This window comes from Nerophis ophidion, linkage group LG27, assembly GCF_033978795.1.
Source record: "Nerophis ophidion isolate RoL-2023_Sa linkage group LG27, RoL_Noph_v1.0, whole genome shotgun sequence".
In the NCBI taxonomy this organism is placed as follows: Eukaryota; Metazoa; Chordata; class Actinopteri; order Syngnathiformes; family Syngnathidae; genus Nerophis; species Nerophis ophidion.
The window spans coordinates 4,717,648-4,732,648 of record NC_084637.1 but is presented as its reverse complement, the minus strand read 5'-3'; the positions used below and the strand labels follow the sequence as shown (position 1 = coordinate 4,732,648).

The following is a 15,001-nucleotide window of genomic DNA, read 5'->3' as shown; positions in this document are numbered from 1 at the left end:
CCACGTTAAACCCAGATTTCGATCTAACAAAGGTCTTAACTCATTCTCTTTCTATGCCACATCAATGTGGAATGCACTCCCAACAGGTATAAAAGTGAAGTGAATTATATTTATATAGCGCTTTTCTCTAGTGACTCAAAGCGCTTTACATAGTGAAACCCAATATCTAAGTTAAATTTAAACCAGTGTGGGTGGCACTGGGAGCAGGTGGGTAAAGTGTCTTGCCCAAGGACACAACGGCAGTGACTAGGATGGCGGAAGCGGGAATCGAACCTGCAACCCTCAAGTTGCTGGCACGGCCACTCTACCAACCGAGCTATACCGCCCCATAAGTAAGTGCATCTCTATATTCCTTCAATACCGCTCTAAAACAACACCTCCAGGCAACTTCAACACTTTACTAATACCCTCCTCCATTCACATCCCATCTCCCCGGATTATAAACAACTCAAATGTACTTCTAATGTATATACTTGTTCTTATGCTATGTGAACTCACTATGTTCTCTGCTGGCTCTACATATCCTACTAAATAAGACCTACACTGTTTCAATGTCCACATTTCTCTGTTGATGCAATTGTTGATGACTGAAGTTCTGATATCAACCAAAGCTCCTCATCCCACCCCCCGGATTGTAAATAATGTAAATAATTCAATGTACATACTATGATGATTAACTCGTGTGATGACTGTATTATCTTGATAGTATATATTTGTACCATGAATTGATTAACGTGGACCCCGACTTAAACAAGTTGAAAAACTTATTGGGGTGTTACCATTTAGTGGTCAATTGTACGGAATACGTACTGTACTGTGCAATCTACTAATAAAAGTATCAATCAATCAATCAATCAATCTGTACGAACCGTTCAAATCATGAAAAGGATAAACGGTTCTTCATAGTTGGTTGGGTGAAGTTTATTTCGAACATGCATAGAGGTTTGGGATTTGTTTACATGTCTCACAAAGCATTGACAGTATTACTGTATTGAAGGTCTGCAGTTAGGGGCTTGAATAAGGGCGGCGTTCATTTAAAAAGTGATATTCATAATGCAGACCACGTGCAGAGGTGGGTAGAGTAGCCAGAAATTGTACTCAAGTAAGAGTACTGTTACTTTAGAGATGTATTACTCAAGTAAAAGTAAGGAGTAGTCACCCAAATATTTGCTTGAGTAAAAATAAAAAGTATGTTGTGAAAAAAACTACTCAAGTACTGAGTAACTGATGAGTAACCTGTTTGTTTAATGATGACGGCAACAAGTAATGCACAAAAACATAAAAATAGAAATGAAGAAATTCACAGCCAGGAATATCTCTTAAGCAAATAAATAATATATATTTGGTTTTACACTGTATTGAAAACATTTTTTAAAAATGAATTTTACCTTTGCAACCACATTATACTATTGGCTAAGATTTATATTCATAAATGTAAGTTTCTCAATACCTGACCTGTTTTTTTTGTGCCTTTAAAAAAGATTTAGAACTCTACATTAAAACATTCTACCTCTAACAACCAAAAAGCTGTGAAAACGATGATGTTGTGTTCCAAATTTAAATTATTTACTGAGATTGAGTGAGCATATGGATTTGCACTTTGTTTATTTTATATATATATTTTTTGCATTCTATTTTAGTTACTTTGAATTTACAAACCCCTGGCGCTGTTTTGTACGGTTTTTATATTGTTTTGTACTGTTTTTGTATTTACATTGATTATTATTTTCAAGTGTTTGTAAAGGTTGAAATGTATAAATAAAGGTTTTGTAAAAAAGTGCAGTTAATCATGTGACCGCCTGGCTCTGTTTGATTGGTGAAACGGAGTCAAACGTCACCAGTGACTGCATTTGATTGGTGAAACGCAGGCATGTGATGGATCTTACTTTGAAGGTCTGTCTGACAAACCAGACAAAGCGTGCATTAACAGATCGATAAAAATCAGTAGCGAGTAGCGAGCTGAATGTAGATAAATGGCGCGGAGTAAAAGTATAGTTTCTTCTCTATAAATATATTCAAGCAAAAAAGTAAAACTATGTTGCATTAAAACTACTCTTAGAAGTACAATTTATCTCAAAAGTTACTCAAGTAGATGTAACGGACTAAATGTAACGTGTCACTACCCACCTCTGACGACGTGTGATATTAACTGTCTGCATTAAGAGTAGAGTGTCATGGGGCCACATTTCTAAAAAGCAAGCAGAATCATTGTTACTGTAAATCACCAGAAAGTTAACAATTTGTGCGTAAAATAATGGTCTACAGTCACTTCAGGTAGCTGAGGGTTTTAAATGTTTAGGGCCCAGGGTTATTGGACGGATCCAGTTTCGCTCGCTTGAACCTGCAAATCAAACCAAAAAAACAAATTCAATTAAGATTTCATTAAAATAACCGTTCAATATTTACTTATTTGTGTCCTCTTTGTAAGCTTTTATTTTTATTCAAACTACCGTATTTCCTTGAATTGCCGCCGGGCGCTAATTAATTTAAAAACTCTTCTCACTCCGGCGCTTCCCAAAGGCATGCGGTAAGTTTAGGCCTGCGCTTATGAATTTGAGTGTGATGTAAGGATACCATCATGAAAAGCGCATTAATAAAAAAACTTTATTTTGGTCTTACCTTTACTTATAAATGAAGTCCATGCGCAGCTTCTTCTGACCAAAAGCATCGTTAACTTGTTTATAGAAGTCTTCCTTATCTTTCTTCAGTTTTAAAAGTCTCTGTCTCGATGGAGATCTTCCTTTATTACCTCCTGCTTCGATTGAAAGTCCAGTTTAGAAAACTTTTTTATTTTAGATATGTAATCCTCCATGTTAAAAGTGCAAGTGAGAGGAAAAAATAAAGGATCGCTGCTCACTCTTGCTGCTTGTTGTCACTTCTTCTGCAGCCGAGTAGTCGCAAGAAGGATCACTAGCGCCCTCTACCACCAGGAGGCGGGAGTCATTTAATGACTCATATTTGACACACGCAGCTACGGTATATTAATAAAACATAGCTGCTTACTGTTCTTTTTAGCATATTCAATAGCTTGGACCTTAAATCCTACTGAATAGCTCTCAATCTTCTTCCCTTTATCCGATTTCAAATGATTGAAATCAGCCTCCTCCATTTTGAAAATGATGACAGGTGAAGTGTCACTCGTGACGTGACGAGTTTGACCCGGCGGAAATTCTAGGCATATGCTAATTAATTTGCGAAACGAGTTTGACCCGGCGGAAATTGTAGACATGTGCTAATAAAAATAATATTTTCCATAACAAGTTTGACCCGGCGTTAATCCTGAGCCAGCGGTAATGCTAAGCATGCGCTAATTATTTTGCGAAACGGGTTTGACCCGGCAGTAATTCCAGGCAGGCGCATACTATATATATACCCGGCAGCAATTCAAGGAAATACGGTAGTTCTAATAACATTTTACTGCCTTCATCTGTAGCATTTCAACAAAAGACGATGCTATCAATAGATTAAAAAGATGGCTTCACACCTTTTGGGTGAAGGGGGCTGCACAGGCGAGGCAAATTCTCTCTGCAGTAGCAGGGCTGCTGAGAGAAAAACAGCCCGTGAGGCCGACCTCTTTGCGTGCTGCTGCGATAGCATGTTTGATGGCGAAGAACACTGAACAGCCCAAGAAGAGGACGGGTTCCCCGATACCCTAAAGGGAAAACAAAAGAGTAATGACACTGCAGAGTTGACCTAAAAAAAAACAGTTACTCGCCCACCACGACGTCTGACCTTGGAAGAGTAGATGGCATGGGGGTTGTAGGAGTCCGAGAGGAGATAGACATTGAAGCTGAGGGGCATGTCGCAAACAGCGGGTATTTTATACTGTGATGGACCTCGGGTGTACAGAAGCCCAGATTGAGAAAACTTCAACTCCTCCAGCGTGTAAAGACCCAATCCCTGCATGAAGGCACCTTCAATCTGCTCCAGGCAATTGATGACCCGAAAAAAAAAATCGTATTACTTTTTAATTTCTCTCTGTTGACAATAATTCCCTCAGGTCTCTGTCAGACTCACCTGGCCGATGTCCACTGACGGGTTCAAACTCTGGCCAATGTCCACAACAATGTCTGTCCTCACCGTCTACAAGATCCACAAAGCCACACCTAAAATGTCTGCCACACAGCGACTGACTGAAGATGTGCCAAGCTTAACGTACCATGTAGTCACCGGTGAGGCAGTCTAGCTCCACCTCACTACAGCAGACCCCGAATGTGAAATAAGGGTAGGGGCGGCCCTCCATCTTGTCCCAGTCCATGTGAGAGTCTGCACCCCTAAGGGGAATGCGGCAAGCAGTATGTTTATAAGCACTCTTAGTGTTATTGTAATTCTTGTATGAAATGGGAATATAATTCGACCAGAACTGTCAAAAATAACAAGTTAACTCATGTGATTCATCACAAAAAAATATCGCATTGATCCATACTTGCCAACCTTGAGACCTCCGAATTCGCGTATTATTTTTAAAAAAGGTAAAATATTGACATCCTAACATGTCTTTTTTATATATATAAAAGGTTTTGCACTTTTCAACTTTGAGCAAGGCCTAAACTGCTTTTTTATGTACTGCTGCCTCCAACACTCACAAAATAATCAGTGTGTTGGCAAAAGAAACATTTCCAGAGGCTTACTGACATGACTGCAGGGGTAAAAGGTCTCCAGACATGGTCTTAAACGGACAGTGCCCATTAAAAAACAATTACATACCACTCGTTCCTCATTTCCTACCGTATTTACGTAAACACTAGTTATTGCCATTTTTTTTTCTTTCCCTCTGACAACTTCTCCTAACACAAACTTCTCCAGCTCTCTCTGTGCATCCATGTTTCTGTGTACTTTTTTATTAGGTTAACCAGGCAGCCGACTGATTTGGTGGCAAAGCTTCCAGCTTGTTATCCTCCAGCATGTAGTGAAAGGCCTAACCTTCACACCCTCTTGATACCTCACTCAGACCCACTGGAGAGTGTCGCCCTACGTACTTAGGAAGCACTGGTCTAAGGTAGGACGTCTGACACAATGTTTAAGTCTCACCCGTGGTATCCAGTGGCAGATAAACTGATCTTCTCCATAATGGCTTCAGAGACCTGCAAATAAAGTAATGTACTAAATAACTTGTTGTGTGTGACATAGCTGCAATTAAATGTATCCTCCCTTCATACCCAATTCTCCCATGTTCCTTTGGGGTTCTTCAGCCGGACAGGCTCCAGTCGCTGATAGAGTGTCTGGCAAGCATTCTAAAAACATGACTGATATTTAGCAGTGTACTTGTACTTTAAAGGCCTACTGAAGCCCACTACTACCCACCACGCAGTCTGATAGTTTATATATCAATGATGAAATATTAACATTGCAACACATGCCAATACGGCCGGGTTAGTTTACTAAATTGCAATTTTAAATTTCGCGCCAAAATATCCTGCTGAAACATCTCAGTATGATGACAAGAGTGATGTCAAGGATTATCGAGGACATTTTGTTCCGGCATCGTTCCCAGCTATTAGCTCGTCTGTTTTCATTTCGGAATTCCACAGTATTCTTGACATCTGTGTTGTTGAATCTTTTGCAATTTGTTCAATGGACAATGGAGACGTCAAAGAAGAAAGCTGTAGGTGGGAAGCGGTGTATTGCGGCCGGCTTCAGCAACACAAACACAGCCGGTGTTTCATTGTTTACATTCCCGAAAGATGACAGTCAAGCTTTACTATGGAACAGAGACGTCAAGCGAACACTGTTGGATTGGACCACACACACAAAGTACAGTGTATTATGCAGCGATCATTTCGAAAGATCGTGTTTCGAAGAGGGTCCCTTGCGAAGGGCAGAGATGGGCATTGCCACCACCCGTCGACTGGTGCGGGGCCAACCTTCAGGTTGTACAGGTACCATATAATCTCACTAAAACACTAGTAACACAATAAGCAGATAAGGGATTTTCCAGAATTATCCTAGCAAATGTGTCTAATAACATCTGAATCGCTCCCACTGCCCTCTAGTCTTTTTTTTCTTTTTTCTAGTCCTTCACTCTCCCTTTCCTCATTCACGAATCTTTCATCCTCGCTCAAATTAATGGGGAAATCGTCACTTTCTCGGTCCGAATCGCTCTCGCTGCTGGTGGCCATGATTGTAAACAATGTTAAGTGGAGCATTAAAAAGGTCAATAACTCATAACACTATTGATTTTAATTCTTTTTTTTTTTTGATAGGTTGATTGGCAACACTAAATGGTCCCTAGTGTGTGAATGTGAGTGTGAATGTTGTCTATCTTTGTTGGCCCTGCGATGAGATGGCGACTTGTCCAGGGTGTACCCCGCCTTCTGCCCGAATTTAGCTGAGACAGGCTCCAACACCCCCCGCGACCCCAAAAGGGACAAGCGCTAGATAATGGATGAGTGGAGTCCTTTCAAGTCCTTTTAACCACAGACTAATATATTTACACAGATTGTGCATGGTTTTAAAACACTGTATTTATTTATTAAATAAAACAAGTGCATTTGAAATTGCAGGAAAAAAAAATAGTGCTGACTTTGCACTTCATAATAGCGCTATTAACCAGTCATTTTAAACGTTTAACTCATTCCTTTAAGGAATAAACACATGAAAAAACAAGTGCAGCTGTACCTGTATGTGTGTTGATGTGTGCGAACACATGAAAAACATGAAGAAAGGTGCGGGGCCAACCTTCAGGTTGTACAGGTACGACCATAGAATCTCACTAAAACACTAGTAACACAATAAGCAGATAAGAGATTTTCCAGAATCATCCTAGCAAATGTGTCTAATAACATCTGAATCGCTCCCACTGCCCTCTAGTCTTTTTTTTCTTTTTTCTAGTCCTTCACTCTCCCTTTCCTCATTCACGAATCTTTCATCCTCGCTCAAATTAATGGGGAAATCGTCACTTTCTCGGTCCGAATCGCTCTCGCTGCTGGTGGCCATGATTGTAAACAATGTTCAGATGTGAGGAGCTCCACAACCCGTGACGTCACGCGCACATCGTCTGCTACTTCCGGTACAGGCAAGGCTTTTTTATTAGCGACCCAAAGTTGCGAACTTTATCGTGGATGTTCTCTACTACAGTGGTCCCCAACCTTTTTGTATCCGCGGACCGGTCAACGCTTAATAATTTGTCCCGCGGCCCGGGTGGGGGGGTCCTTTTTTTAAATTGTATTTATTTTTTTATCTTCTTTGTCAAGAAAAAGGGATGTTTTTGTGGTTGGTGCACTAATTGTAAGTGTATATTGTGCTTTTTATGTTGATTTAATTAAAAAAATATATACATACATTTAATTTTTTAATTGTAAGTGTATATTGTGCTTTTTATGTTGATTTAATTAAAAAAATATATATATAAATTTTATTTTTTAATTGTAAGTGTATATTGTGCTTTTTATGTTGATTTAATTAAAAAAATATATATATACATTTAATTTTTTAATAAAAAATTCTTCTGCGGTCCGGTACCAATCGGGCCACTGGTCTACTAAATCCTTTCAGCAAAAATATGGCAATATCGCGAAATGATCAAGTATGACACATAGAATGGACCTGCTATCCCCGTTTAAATAAGAAAATCGCATTTCAGTAGGCCTTTAAGACAGGGGAACAAAAAGCGTGAAAAAAAGTCGTATACCTTTACGGCAATGCCGTTGGCGTCTGTGCCATAGGAGGCGGCGGAGGGGAAGGTGTTAGGAACAGTGCTGGTGTTGGTTTCACTGATGTAGACTTTCGAGGGGGGGATGTGAAGCTCACGACTGGCCACCTGTCCGCATACGAGATTTTGATGCTCTGAAATATCAGACGGATGTCAGCCGTCACATGCGCACCTGTTGCATTTTAGTGTGGACTCCTTGACCCATCTCTGTCCCAGCATGAGTCACCAGAACCGAGCCATCCCCATAGATGTTCACCAGAGCGGCACCCTAGACAAACAAACTCATTTCACCTCATTTTGTGAACCAGAAAGGAGCTACACAAACAACCTACTTGGTTCATGAAGCCTTCTGCAAAGCTGATGCCATATTTAATCGGGGTAATAGCGATTCCTCTCTTCTTCCAGCGGTTCTGCTGGTTAAACTTTTCTACAGCATCGCAGCGAGCATTGTAGTCAGACTCGACTTTACATTTGTCCCAGCAGCGCAGTAAGTTCTCTGGGCTGAACTCCATCTTGTAGTGGGTGAGTGATGGTCCTCTGTACATATTGATCTCTTGAATCTGATCAATCAATCATTAATCAGACATTTCATATAAAATATAAATAATTGGATTGTACTTTAGATTTGACCTTATCCACAGGAAACTGTAGCGCCATTCCCACATCATGAATGATGTTCTCCACAATACAAGCACCTTGAGGCACCCCGAAGCCTCTGAAGGATGTGTTGGAGGGCAGGTTGGTTCTGCAGGCGGCAGCTCGGCCACGCAGATTGGGAATGTTGTAGGAGTTGTCCAGGTGAAGCAGTATCTTCTCTGCTACCTGCAAGAACAATATCATCTGGGTCTTGGGTATTTGAAAAAGAAACAGTCATATGGTCAACTAAAACATGTTTCCACCAAGTTCAGTTTAGGTCGCCACTTGATGTGCATATCAGGGTTGCCTGCCAAATCAAACCCTGAGATCGCTTTGTTTCTATCACAGAGTTTGTAGGTGAGACGTTCAGATCAACTACAGAACCCAAAACGTTGGCACGTTGTGTAAATGGTAAATAAAGACAGAATACAATGATTTGCAAATCCTTTTCAACTTATATTCAATTGAATAGACTTCAAAGACAAGATATTTAACGTTCCAATTGCTACCATACATCCATCCATTTCCTACTGCTTAGTCCCTTTGGGGGTCACAAGGAGCGCTGGCGCCTATCTCAGCTACAATCGGGCGGAAGGCGGGGTACACCCTGGACAAGTCGCCACCTCATCGCAGGGTCAACACAGATAGACAGACAACATTCACACTCACATTCACACACTAGGGACCATTTAGTGCTGCCAATCAACCTATCCCCAGGTGCATGTCTTTGGAAGTGGGAGGAAGCCGGAGTACCCGGAGGGAACCCACGCATTCACGGGGAGAACATGCAAACTCCACACAGAAAGATCCTTTAAGGCACTGTCTTTAGCGTCCTCTACAACCTGCCGTCACGTCCACTTTTCTTCCATACGAACAGCGTGCCGGTCCAGTCACATAACATATGCGGCTTTTTCACACACATTAGTGGATGCAATCCATACTTGGGCAACAGCCATACAGGTCACACTGAGGGTGGCCGTATAAACAACTTTAACACTGTTACAAATATGCGCCACACTGTGAACCCACACCAAACAAGAATGACAAACACATTTTGGGAGAACATCTGCACCGTAACACAACATAAACCCAACAGAACAAATACCCACAACCCCTTGCAGCACTAACTTTTCCGGGACACTACAATATACACCCCCGCTACCACCAAACCCTGCCCCACCCCTAAACTGGACAAACCTAAGAGCCTCAGAACATTTCTTAGAAGATGTTTCATCATCCAAGCAAGCTTCATTGGTTCATGCTCAAAGACTAGTTAGGACAGCTCTAGACTAAAACAACCAGAACCTGAAAATCTTTTGTGATCAATTGTTTGCTCTGGGAACTGGACTGCTTGGTGGAAAAAAAGGACTATGAAAGAGTGAACCTATGTCACTCACAAAGACTGATTCATCAACTGCATTGCCAGCATTGGTGTAGATCTGGATATCTGCCGCCAGGATCCTTCCGTCTTTCTGGAAGCCAACCTAAAAACAACTGTTGTTGTTAACTGAAGAGTCTGCGGATTTGTACAAATGTGTCCAATACCTTGTATTTACCCAGCACAGGATGACGTCCGCCAGTGATCAGCATGTCCTCACCTCGTTCCAGAACACAGCGGACCGGACAGTTGTTCCTGAAACAAAGCAAGAAAAAAATCTGACTATCTTTTTAAGTGATGAAGAACATCAGTTAGGTTTTTGGTAGAGATATCCGATAATATCGGACCGCCGAAATTATCGGTATTGGTTTCAAAAAGTAAAATTTATGACTTTTTAAAACGCCGCTGTACGGAGTGGTACACGGATGAAGGGAGAAGTACAGAGCGCCAATAAACCTTAACCCTTGTATTATGTTGGAAAAGAAATGACATTGATTGTGTTGCGGGTCGTTTTGACCCATACTGTGTAGATGCACTCAAAACAGTCAAGAAAACCAATAACAATTTTATGTTATATAAACATTTAGAAAAGTTACATACAATACATTTTTTATTCCAATTGTATTATGTTAAGGGTCAATTTGACCCATTTCAGTTTTTGTGTTGATCAAAGTACTGGTTATCCTTTCTGTTTCTTGCTGAAATCTGGTGACTTTTCCTCATCTAGGGTCATGAACTGGTGTGTAAATCTGGACACTTCGTTGTGTAGTGGAATGTTTGTGAAGAGTTTGTATAAAAAGATGATGTTGCGAGTCATTTTGACCCAGGCGCTTTAATGTGGGTAAATAGCTGTTCAGATCCAAAAATAAAAATGTCTCGCTGATGTACTTTTTACTTTGATGTACAATTGTTTGTATTTTGATTGTCTCCGAGACCCAGAGCAAGGTGTGTGAAGAGAGGGAACTTTCTCACACTTGTCTTTGTCTCCTCAGATGTCATCCTTCTGGAGCTCATTTTTGGTAAGTTTGTCAAAGATATGACATGAGAACAGTGACAAGGACAAGTTTGAGAAAGTTCCCTCTCTTCACACACCTGGCTCTGGGTCTCAGAGGCAATCAAAATACAAACAATTGTACATCAAAGTAAAAAGTACATCAAAGAGACTTGTTTATTTTGGCTATTTACCCACATGAAAGTGTCTGGGTCCAAATGACCCACAACATCATCTTTGTATACAAACTCTGCAAGACATTCCACTACTCAACATAGTGTCCAGATTTTACACACCAGTTCATGACCCTAGATGAGGAAAAGTCACCAAATTTCAGCAAGAAAAAGAAAGGATAACCAGTACTTTGATAAACACAAAAACTGAAATGGGTAAAATTGACCCTCAACATAATAGAAGGGTTAAAGGCGCTGCCTTTGCGTGCCGGCCTAATCACATATTATCTACGGCTTTTCACAAACACAAGTGAATGCCAGTCATACTTGGTCAAGTCACGCTAAGGGTGGCCGTATAAACAACTTTAACACTGTTACAAATATGCGCCACACTGTGAACCCACACCAAACAAGAATGACGAACACATTTCGGGAGAACATCCGCACTGTAACACAACATAAACACAACAGAACAAATACCCAGAACCCTTTGCAGCACTAACTCTCCCGGGACACTACAATATACCTCCCGCTACTCCTGACCCCGCCCACCTCAGCCTCCTCATACTCTCACAGGGAGAGCATGTCCCAAATTCCAAGCTGCTGTTTTGAGGCATTTTAAAAAAAATAATGCACTTTGTGACTTCAATAATAAATATGGCAGTGCCATGATTTATTTTGGAAAACCTTGTTACATTGTTTAATGTATCCAGCGGGGCATCACAACAAAATTAAGCATAATAATGTGTTCATTCCACGACTGTATGTATCGGTATTGGTTGTTATCGGAATCGGTAATTAAGAGTTGGACAATATCGGATATCGGCAAAAAAGCCATTATCGGACATCTCTAGTTTTTGGAAACACTTACTTCCAGGCAGCCACAGACGTGATACAAGCAAGTATGTTGGTTTTTATGACCTTCCCTCCAAATGCCCCGCCCAGTCTTTTGACGTGACAGATGACTCGGTTGGACGGGATGGCCAACGTTTCAGCAACGGCTATCTGGAGGCAGAACATATGGCAGCACACCTGATGTCACAAGGGAGGAAATACATAACGCATGGTCTTGAAGTACCTGAAGTGCTGTTGGCCACTGAGAAGACGCATAAACGTTTAACTCCCTTTCCTCTCCCACTGGTACCACCAACATGCTCTGGGTCTCCATGTAGAAATGTTCCTGGCCGCCTATGCGAATCTCACCTGAAGAAAATAACCAAAGGTTATCAAAGCCGCTAGACTTTTGACAAGAACAAGAAAGTTTGATCACATTAAGCCTGTACTGGCTCACCTGCACTGGCTTCCTGTGCACTTAAGATGTGACTTTAAGGTTTTACTACTTACGTATAAAATACTACACGGTCTAACTCCATCCTATCTTGCCGATTGTATTGTACCATATGTCCCGGCAAGAAATCTGCGTTCAAAGGACTCCGGCTTATTAGTGATTCCCAAAGCCCAAAAAAAGTCTGCGGGCTATAGAGCGTTTTCCGTTCGGGCTCCAGTACTCTGGAATGCCCTCCCGGTAACAGTTCGAGATGCTACCTCAGTAGAAGCATTTAAGTCTCACCTTAAAACTCATTTGTACACTCTAGCCTTTAAATAGACTCCCTTTTTAGACCAGTTGATCTGCCGTTTCTTTTCTTTTTCTTCTATGTCCCACTCTCCCTTGTGGAGGGGGTCCGGTCCGATCCGGTGGCCATGTACTGCTTGCCTGTGTATCGGCTGGGGACATCTCTGCGCTGCTGATCCGCCTCCGCTTGGGATGGTTTCCTGCTGGCTCTGCTGTGAACAGGACTCTCGCTGCTGTGTTGGATCCGCTTTGGACTGGACTCTCGCGACTGTGTTGGATCCATTGTGGATTGAACTCTCACAGTATCATGTTAGACCCGCTCGACATCCATTGCTTTCCTCCTCTCCAAGGTTCTCATAGTCATCATTGTCACCGACGTCCCACTGGGTGTGAGTTTTCCTTGCCCTTATGTGGGCCTACCGAGGATGTCGTGGTGGTTTGTGCAGCCCTTTGAGACACTAGTGATTTAGGGCTATATAAGTAAACATTGATTGATTGATTGAAATACAATACAGCACATGGTCCTCAGATCGGTACCCGACTAGCCCGAGCTGGGCATAGAAATCTGTCTGAAGCAATTTTAAAAAATTCACACTCTTGTTTTTAAAATATACTCTGACATCACAAAATTGGGCGCCTGCAGAATGAAAAATAAAGGAACAAACTTCATTCCTAAGATTTCTCAATGAGGCCACTAAAGACTTCCCACACCAATGAGGATTATAAAGCAACTTTTCAACCCAAATTAAGCAAGGGATAATACAGTTTTGTTGTTGACGTTGTCACTTGTGTTTTTCTGGACGGAAACGTGGGGAAAACATGGAAAGTATGGTAACATTTCTCCCTAAACATGTCAAACCAGACCTTGCTTTTAATGTGAATTAGTGAAGTGAATTATATTTATATAGCGCTTTTTTCTAGTGACTCAAAGCGCTTGTACATAGTGAAACCCAATATCTAAGTTACATTTAAACCAGTGTGGGTGGCACTGGGAGCAGGTGGGTAAAGTGTCTTGCCCAAGGACACAACGGCAGTGACTAGGATGGCGGAAGCGGGAATCGAACCTGCAACCCTTTAAGTTGCTGGCACGGCCACTCTACCAACCGAGCTATGCCGCCTGTGATTCAGGAGCATTTAAAGCTCTAACATCTGGAGGATGTGGTCCCCAACACTTCTCTGTAAGATAGTTAGCAGCTTTCTTAACACATCAATCCATCCATCCGTCCATTTTCTACCGCTTGTCCCTTTTGGGGTCGGAGGGGTACTAGAGCCTATCTCAGCTGCATTAGGGAGGAAGGCAGAATACACCCTGGACAAGTCGCCATCTCATCAGAGGGCCAACACAGATAGACAGACAACATTCACACTCACATTCACACACTAGGGACCATTTAGTGTTGCCAATCAACCTATCCCCAGGTGCATGTCTTTGGAGGTGGGAGGAAGCCGGAGTACCTGGAGGGAACCCACGCAGTCAAGGGGAGAACATGCAAACTCCACACAGAAATATCCAGAACCTGGGATTGAACTCAGGACTATTCAGGACCTTTGTTTTGTGAGGCGCATGCACTAACCCCTGTCCACCATGTCGCTCCGGTGCGCCTAATGTACAGAATAATTCTGGTTTTGCTTACCGACCTTGAAGCAATGTTATTTGGCACATGGTTTAATAATAAGTGTGACCAGTAGATGGCAGTCAAACATAAGAGATACGTGTAGATTTTATATATTCCTTTGAAAATATAGAATATTACACACGGCGCTAAAAAAATCTATAAAAACGTTTTAGTACGATTTTGGTAAGTTATGAAGCCGCACTGCTTGATGTATTGTACTGTGCTTCAACATAGGAGTATTATTATGGTGTGTGTATAAGGTAAGACATATTATCTGGCGTTTTGTTTCGCAATATTATGCAAAAACAACTTTTCTCTGGTACCTGCTGATCTGTATTTGGGATCGGCATAAATTCTGAAAAATTGCGCGCCTCCGCCTTTGTAGTCCGTGTGACACCGTAGTCGATAAGCTTCTTCTTTTTATCTATCTTCTTGTTATGGGACATTCATCCTCTGCTGTTTCCATTTCTAATATAAAGCTAGTCTAAAGTTCTTACTTATATCTGTCAGTAAACTCGCTATGAAAGTACTAAAACATACCGGTGTAGTGAGTTTACATTATTCACCCAAGGAGCTTTAGTTTTTAGAGAGTTCCGGTCGGACGTTTTTTCACGGGATACATTTCCGGCGTTGTTGTTGTTTCCAAATGAGGAAATGCTGCTCTGTTATTGATTGAAGTAAAGTCTTAATGTCATTAAAACAGTTTGCTCAATCTTTTGACATTTCTTCCACTCCCGTCCTTGCACGCTACACCGCTACAACAAAAATGACAAGGAGAATACGCTGCCAAAGGTGAGCCACGTAAATAAGACCGCCCATATAACGGCGCATCCTGCAGCGACTGTCAGAAAGCGACTTGAGGATGATCTATAAAACATCTATACAACATTTTGATCAAAGAACCACCATTACTCGTTATGTAGACCGCAAGGAAGTCTTTTACATTTTGACAAAATGAAAAATAATAATATGACTCCTTCAAT

General features: G+C 41.5%; 1 protein-coding gene across 1 annotated transcript in view; it reads right to left on the bottom strand.

Moving 5' to 3' along the window:
- Window positions 1-906: 906 nt before the first annotated feature.
- Window positions 907-15,001, bottom strand: part of LOC133544201 (aldehyde oxidase 1-like) — a 44,165-nt gene continuing 30,070 nt past the window's right edge. Inside the window, 15 exon segments of the mRNA XM_061889324.1 lie at window positions 907-2,341; window positions 3,485-3,652; window positions 3,733-3,921; window positions 4,018-4,083; window positions 4,160-4,274; window positions 5,032-5,084; window positions 5,160-5,234; window positions 7,631-7,759; window positions 7,824-7,919; window positions 7,984-8,211; window positions 8,282-8,473; window positions 9,685-9,771; window positions 9,833-9,920; window positions 11,701-11,834; window positions 11,908-12,032. Of these exon segments, the coding sequence (XP_061745308.1) occupies window positions 2,288-2,341; window positions 3,485-3,652; window positions 3,733-3,921; window positions 4,018-4,083; window positions 4,160-4,274; window positions 5,032-5,084; window positions 5,160-5,234; window positions 7,631-7,759; window positions 7,824-7,919; window positions 7,984-8,211; window positions 8,282-8,473; window positions 9,685-9,771; window positions 9,833-9,920; window positions 11,701-11,834; window positions 11,908-12,032 (1,799 nt within the window). The 3' untranslated portion in view covers window positions 907-2,287.